Source organism: Nematolebias whitei, chromosome 17 (assembly GCF_014905685.2).
Source record: "Nematolebias whitei isolate Nwh7 chromosome 17, NemWhi1, whole genome shotgun sequence".
NCBI lineage: Eukaryota > Metazoa > Chordata > Actinopteri > Cyprinodontiformes > Rivulidae > Nematolebias > Nematolebias whitei.
The window spans coordinates 35,693,919-35,702,084 of record NC_056514.1 but is presented as its reverse complement, the minus strand read 5'-3'; the positions used below and the strand labels follow the sequence as shown (position 1 = coordinate 35,702,084).

General features: G+C 42.1%; 1 protein-coding gene across 1 annotated transcript in view; it reads right to left on the bottom strand.

Moving 5' to 3' along the window:
* Window positions 1-8,166, bottom strand: part of sdk2b (sidekick cell adhesion molecule 2b) — a 463,183-nt gene that overhangs the window by 27,178 nt on the left and 427,839 nt on the right. The window contains exons 37-42 of the mRNA XM_037691533.1: window positions 7,659-7,845; window positions 3,194-3,331; window positions 2,660-2,869; window positions 1,353-1,478; window positions 320-484; window positions 28-168 (exon numbers count right to left, since the gene is read on the bottom strand). Coding sequence (XP_037547461.1) covers window positions 28-168; window positions 320-484; window positions 1,353-1,478; window positions 2,660-2,869; window positions 3,194-3,331; window positions 7,659-7,845 — 967 coding nt within the window. The remainder of the gene's footprint in view (window positions 1-27; window positions 169-319; window positions 485-1,352; window positions 1,479-2,659; window positions 2,870-3,193; window positions 3,332-7,658; window positions 7,846-8,166) is intronic.

Below are 8,166 nucleotides of genomic sequence, written 5' to 3'. Positions count from 1 at the left end.
TTTCAGAAAGAATGCATGTGCACTCACCTGACTCAGACTTTTTAGCGTACTTCTTGTTCTGTCCTCTGATAATGAGGATGAAAACCAGCAGCAGGATGAAGATGAGCCCCACCAGCGCCACCACCACCAGGAACCACCACTCCTCGTAGAACGGGGCCACTTTCTGAGCTAAAAGCGAGATGCAGAAAATTGAAATTCATGCTCGTTAAAAAAAACACGTAGATGTGTTTCTGTGAAGTCTCCGAAGACCTGCGGGCATTTAATTTAGTTTGAAATGTAATATAATTCAGTTTTAATTAACAAAGACATGAAAGCTCACCAGATATCGAAGGAGAAGGTAGGCTTGGCGAGCCATAGCCGTAGTCGTTGACTCCAATTACACGGAAGTCATAGCTGACGCCTTGTTTGAGGATGTCCATACTGAAGGTGTGTGATGTTGCATCCTTTGGTATGTCCTTTATTAAAATGTCCCACAAACCCTCATCTGGAACAGAATTAATATTTTTTCCTTCAGGCAAGAGGAGTAGAAAAATATTCAGACACCAAACCAGTTAAAGTTAGGGCACCCCAGCTAACAGGTCGTTGCTTTCTTTTTGGTAGAAAACATTTAGCAGGCTTGCAGCTCTCAGAGTAATTGATACTCCCTTCAAATATTACACAATCCATCAGTTTTAAAGCTCTTGTGAAAAAAAATAAAAATACGGCAAGCAAATCAACAATATAAACAGCTGCGCGGCCATTTTTCAGACGGGGCAGAGTTAGATGACTTGCGGCTTGCTATGAAAATCTTGTCAGAGATCATTCATTATACATCGCTGCTTGTAAATATCAATGTAACTGCGACACTTTTAATGAGGCACACATACATAAACAAGCACCGGAGTTCATCCGTCATGCTGCTGAACTTCGAGAAAAGTTTTTTTTTTTTTTTTAAAGAATGATGCATTTTGATTTGAGGACAAAACTTGTCACATTGTACAACAACACTCCAGAGATTCTCCGGTTGATGACTAAGAAAAGGAGCGAATGCAGAGGTGTGTGCATCATTATCCAGCAGTCCTCTGCTTCTGAAATGTAGGGCTGTTTTTGTTTTTACCTGGAACCAGTGAAACAACAACCCCCTGCCCCCTGAGAAACTCCCATCATCCATCACCCTCCTCATCCTGTCACAACGTGTCACTCACGGCTGAAACAGGATGCCAATTCTCTCAACTGCAGTCGCTGAATCAATAAGCCATTAAAAGACCGGGGACGCAGACTGTGAGGCAGCAGATGTCATCATTTTACATGGCTTGCCTTATGTACATTGTCACGACAGCTAAAATAACATGGCGATCATCCAAGACTCCCACCTGAGGGTCTGGCCTCGATGACATAGCGTGTTATGGGAGCCCGTCCTGGGTCACCGCTGGTCCAGTGAATGGTCAGAGCTGAATTGTAGCGTGTGATAAATGGTTCTCCAGGGGGTCCTGGGGCTCCTGAGGAGGAATAATAACGTTGCAAATCAATTATTGAAAGATACTTGTATTTTAAAATATGTAGTTGTGTGGAGTGGTTATGAGCAGTCAGTATCTGACCTGCAACAGATAGCAGTCAGAGTCGTCTCAGTTTGAAGATTTAAAAATTATTCTTATGATGGACTCAGGCTAACAGCAATTTAGAAGTAGAACCCATCAAGCAAAAATGTTCTTAGTCTAAAACAACTCACACTTTAAAGTTCAAAATTCAAGATGGCTGCCACAGCCAATTGACCTTAATCTCACCCCAAAATAGTGATATTTCTCTCAGTTCTAAAGATACTAACCCAACTTTTTGTTTGTAGCAGCTGAGACTGAACCTGTATTCTGAGCTGTAACAATTTGAGCAGTAATAGATCTTTGGTTAACATTTTGCCATTAACTATTTATAATATGTATAATAAACTGGCTGTTAGCAAAATATTTCAGGACCCACTCAACAGATTTTAAGTCTTTTTGGTTATAAGTATGAAATGCATCTATAGAAGTGATTAGCTTTTAGAGTCAACTCAATTCAAGATGGCTGCCAACACCAACTAACATTAAAAAAACAAAACAGAATGACATTTGAGTTCTTTTTAAAGATACTGAACTATTTGGTGTTGTTGTAGCCGAGTGTCACAACACATACTCCAAGTGTTACTCACTGCACAAGATCATCGTTTAAAACTAAAGCACCAACTATTAGTCAACCTTTTGTTTGTCAGCAAAATATCTCAACCCACAGGACAGGTTCTATTGAAACTTTTAGAATAAATAAATATCTACAACTGATTATTGATTAAATTCAACATGGCCACCACTGCTAAATGACATCAGCCAACTCAAAAATATCTAAAACTGAGTCACTTTTACAAACATTGAGCTCAAACGTGGTGCGGTTTAAGCTGAGAGTAACTTACAACACATACTTACATAATATCATAATAATTTAATAATAATAATGTAATAATACATACATACATAATGGCCTTTTCAATGCAACTCCATCATTTCTCAACAAAACACTATTTTAGTCTATACTCTGGGATTTCTTTGATCGCCGTCTACTGCAAGTGAGACAGTGACTGCTCCTCGCTACTCCAACCAACCCCACTTGACAAAAATATATTCCTTCAATTCTACAACTTCCCTGCAGCTACCTTCTCCTGGTCCGGTGGTGATATTGGCCTCCACTTCCGGCCCGTAGATGAAGGTCTTGGCCCGGATCCGAAAGTTGTACGTGACGCCGTCCGCCAGGTCTCTGAGCTTCAGCCAGAGGGGGCCACTCCCCCTCACGTCCACTGTCACTGTCTTACTGACGCCTGGGGGTGAGGGGGAGTGAAGACAGTCGGCACAGGCCACTGAGGAGTCTAGACAAACACACCACATTTAAAGCAGGTCTCACACAGGCCGGCCAACAGGGGAGGTGGGCAAACAACAAAACAAGTGCACACTCACACATGCACAGATATGACAATGTTATAGTCGTCACCGATTATTTAAGAGTCACAACAACAAATGATCTGTTCAGGTCAATGCAATGTTTGTTTTTAGCTTAAGAAATGTGCACATAAACAGGTGTTTGCCAAAGTTAAATTACTTTATCGCAACAAAGGCAGAATTCTCCTTTGGTACAAACTCCCATAGAAGAGATTTTGTGCAGAGAAAGTTCGTCTGTAAAAATGAAGGATTACCATCTACGGGTGTCAGGGGTTCGTATACCAGACGGAAACCCTCAATGATGCCATTAGGGAAGGTGGGCTCGCCCCAGGACACGTTGACCGAGGAGGTGGTCAGCTCGCTGAAGTGGATAAAACTCGGAGCGCTCGGAGCTGGAATGTACAGAAAACACAATCAGTGAACTGATCTGTTTGTTTATTAACATTTAGAGTCAAGTCAAGATGGCCACAGCAGCAGAGCAACATAAGCAAAAAACAAAAATGGCTTTAACAAAGTCAGCTTCACAGATACTGAGCTGATATTTGGTGTGGTAGTAGCTGAGACTGACTCCTAATTTGTACTTTGAGCTCTATAGCTGCGTTTCCATTGATAAGCACAATTCCACTTATTCTCATCTCTTCTCAGGTGGAGGTGATCCACTATGACTTGTTTCCCTGCTCTGTGGGTGGGATCTCCAAAGCAAAGTAGGGGGTATTGTAACGGGTCATTGTGTTCGAGCTACTCCGAACTCAGAGCCAACCAACCACTTTGAACCAATCTGAACCAACTCAACGTGATTTAATTCTAACCCAGCTTTGTTCAATTCAATTCAAAAATACTTTATTAATCCCAGAGGGAAATTAAGTGTTGTCCTAGCTCATCATCCTAGTTTCATTCACGAGTTATAGATGCTGATAGCTGTGGGCAGGAAGGATCTCCTACAGTGAAGCCGAAGAATCTGGCCACAGATACTGATCCGTCCACCCGGATTGAGCTTGCTGTCAGATCCGGCGGGCCTCTCGGTCCTCCTGGGCAGCAGGACTGCCCGAATGCTGGGCAGAATTACTCCCTGAGTGATGGTCACTCCTCCCAGCAGTCTGCTGAGCTCCTCGTCACCACGGTCAGATAGCTGAAGGTGCTGGGGAATATCCTGGTCCGCCCGTTGTCACCAGCAGAGTTTCCCACCAGCTCCAGGATCTTGGCAGTCAGGCACTGGAGCACCGCCGCCAGGTTGATGGGAATCCATCCACGGCACCTCCTTTTCAACTCATTTGGGATTTGGGGCTGTAGTTCAGGTATTTGAGTTTTTGAGATGTCAATCAGCTGCTCCTGGTTGTTAAATACCTTGTTGCCACGGTTACGCATCATAATAAATGCTCAAAAGTAAAAACTTTTCAGTAAAAATCCTTCCAGCTGCACAGCATCTGATACCAGAGTAAATAATCATCCAAAAAAAGCAATTTACATCCAGAAAAAGAGAGGAATTAAAGTTTTCAAAAGCAATAAAACAGAATGAAAGTAACAAAGCTACTCCAACATGCAGCCACCCCGAGTGGTGCAATTAAGTTAGCAGGTTGATTCGTTGTGGGCTGTAATCGCCCTATAGTCAGACTTCATTTTGTTTAACTTATATCAGCACTGCTTATAAGTCTGGGTGTAGCTATGCTGCGCCATCATCTTCGATAACTCTTGTAAATGCACTAATTTTTTGTGGTGCTGTCCGTCAACACAATGAGGAAGTGGCGGTTCAGATGCAGTTTGCAGTTTTGCTGGGTGGGTCATCCAGTGACGTAGCTTCGTTGGCCAATCAATGGCTGCTGTCTATGCCAAAATCAGCCCCTCGGAGCAGCCCCTTTTGGAACCATGAACATGGTGGTCCCATAAACCAGTCTGAAAGAGGGTGGGTACCAGCAGTGGGCAAGCCCTTAACTGGTGCAGTGTGGTGCAGAACCAATGAGAGTTGAGACAGTGGCAAAGCACTATAACTGATCGAACCAGAGCTCTGTTTTAAAATTTGTCATAATTTGAATCAACTCTGTTAGTAAAATACATTTTGAACCACTGAACACCTTTTAATAAAATGTTCTGGAAACAATCATTTGGTTGACATCTAAAACTGATTTACTTTAGAACTCAACCCAATTCAAGATGGCTGCCAAAACCAAGTGACCCTAGGAAATACAAAAATAACCAAAGTAAAATAACTAATGATTTTACAGACATCCAAGTTCACATTTGGTGTGGTAGTAGCCGAGAGTCATCCACAACACATACTCCAAGCACTAACAAGTCACGTAAGATATCACTAAATTTCAAGAGATTGAGTCCAATATTATTTTGAAGGCTGCGAATGATTCCTGCAATTTTCAACATTCATTCATTCAACCTTTATTTAAACAGGTTCATCCCATTGAGCCTCGGAGACTCATTTACAAGAGAGACCTGAATTTTAACAAAGAAAGATGACAACAGTGGACAACGACGACAACAATAGACAATCGTAAAGGATGTTTACAAATTAAACACTTTTTTTCCTTTTTTTTTTTTTTTACAAGTGAAAATAACATGACAATCTTAATTTAAAACTGTGGCTTGAAAGGCTGCAGGCGAATTACATTCCTTCAAGGAATACTTGGTGTTTAATTTAAATTATGTTTTTAAGATTAAAAAAAAAAAACTTTGAAAATGAACAAAACACTGTGATGTGTTTCTGTCAGAAATACCTCAGAGCAAAGCAAAACATAAAGAACAGATCTAAACAGTAGTCAGGGCTCAGAGAGACATATCTGCAAGTGTACTGACAGACTGGTGAATGTATTATAGAGTGAAACATTTTAAATTAGGGATGCACAATATTGGATTTTTGGCCAATATCTGATACCAATATTTTTTATGTACTTTCCTTTGGCTTATTTGCTACAAAAATTGTGCAACAGCTGTAAGAGCTGATGACATATTTTCAGTAACAGCCATATGCATATCACGTTAACTTATATTAAATGAAAAGCGTTAAATATTATTTATTAGCATCAGTCATCTGTGATGCTGTCTCACTTGTGGAGGCTTGTTCCAGGTTCTAGCTGCAGTGTTGGATCCTCTGCACTCCTGTGCATGAAGGACAGACTTTTTAAGTTCAAAGTTTCTGTCTATCCATTGTGTCGTAAGACTAATCATGCTAACGGGGCTAACACGACGCCCAAATGTCTGGTACAACTCACCCAAGTGATATTGGCTATTAGCTTCTCAATGACATCAGAAATGATGGCTTTTAACTTGGGTAAGGCTACGCCGGAAAAATATCTCAGACTGGGAACGATGTAGCGAGGCTCAACGTAGTCCAAAAAAATTTGGAATCCGACGTCCTCAACAACAACAAAAACTTCCACACCGACGACATTTTGACTTCTTCCTCTTCGCCGTGATCAGATCAGGTAGGTGCGTGTGACGTCATCACGTTGTACTGGCGCTGCAGGCATCCTTGTCACTGGATTGTCATACAAAACCAGCATATTTTATATCGATGAGTTATTTTTGATGGAATGGCCCATGTCCGATATTTAACTTTAACGCTAACATCGGCCGATAATATTATGCATCCCTAATTTAAATCATTACAGAAAGAAGCCGCTTTGTGTTTGCCTAAGCTCAGTGTTTGCGTTCTTCCCTCCAAACCAAACAGCTAAAGCTTTGGGCCTTTCTTACTGCACTTCCAGAGGCAAAACAGTCAAAGTATGAATGCTGCAACTAAAAGTTCTTGGCTCTCACCTGAGTCTCTGTCCTTGCACACAAACTGAACAACATTGACTGGTTCAACTTTGCAGTATTACTAAAATACAACCAGGTTAAAAGGGTCCACTTCACTGACAAACACTGTCTGACCCAGGTCGCGGTAATCCACAGACACAGCAACCAGCCTCAAGACCTCATTACAAACGGCTGAGCTGGTGCTTAGAACACAGTCTGCCCTGTTTGTCTTTAAACTTGTCAAACGGGAGCTGAAGCTTCTTTGTTTTCTAAAAAGATGGGACAACTGTCTCCCAAGCGCATCCTCTTGCTTGTCACCTACTTCACCGGAGTAACTGAAAAGCTGTAAACACCCTTGTTGTAAAAATTTTACCTGTCTAGGGCTTTGTCCATCAAAAAGCCTCCCTCTGAGAGAGTTGTTTTTTAGAGCTGAACATTGTTTTGACATGTCTGCAGACGGGAGAACACGCAGGAGTCCCATGAGTCAGGAAAAAAGGGTCACGCCTGTACTCTGAAACATTTTCATACCTTTTATAATTCAGACAAAACACAGACATCGGTGAACGAGGTCTGACTGGGGTCAGCCGATTTGAAACTTATGCTCAGTCGTGTCGTTCGGCTAACATTGTTTGACACGATGACAACAGTGATTAGCATCATTGTCGCATCAAATTCTTTCCTGGGGGTTGGCTCGTCTGCTTGGAGAACTCCAAGGGCTCTCCAAGCTAACATCGGCGCCGCCGCCAACACGGAAACGTGACTAATGAACGAGCATAATCGTACACGCTCCAATTTATCCGCTTTTGTCATGTCATCCTGTTCCATTTGTCGTCTTCTTTCCCAGAGCATCGTGTTTCTGTTCTCTCCAGACAGAAATGCTTGTCTTGCTTGATTGCACTTAATCCAGACTGTTCTGCTCTTTCACACGGATTAAAGAATTTGAATTTCTATTGATAATTGTTGGGAGGGCTTTACCTGCTTGCTGGGTGCGTCCCCTAGTCGGTGGGCTTCGGGGTCCGTCCCCGGCAGCGTTGAAGGGGGCCACGCTGATCATGTAGGTGGTGTAACCTGTCAAGTTCTTCAGTTTCACCCCTCGTTCAGGCATGAAAAGAGTCCGCAGACGCTCCGTCTCGTTCTTACGCTGGAACTCCCAGAAGTAAATCTAAGCAGATAAACAGGCATACATGAATTTTAGGAACAATTTTTTTTTTTAAATCATCCCTGCTTGTTTTCTTGAGCAACAAACACGAGCTTCTAATGAAAAGTCGTGGCGGCCAAATATGAAGTAAAGTCAGTTTAATGGGAATCATCTCCAGTTGTCGAAAGGTGGAGGCAAAGCATGAAATGTTTGCACATCTGTGAGTTTGTGTTTGTCTGTAAGAGAGATATTTCATCATTGAAAGACGAATGGATGGATGGACAGATAGATGGACACTCAGACAGATGGATACAGTAGATGGATAGATGGATAGATAATTGGATC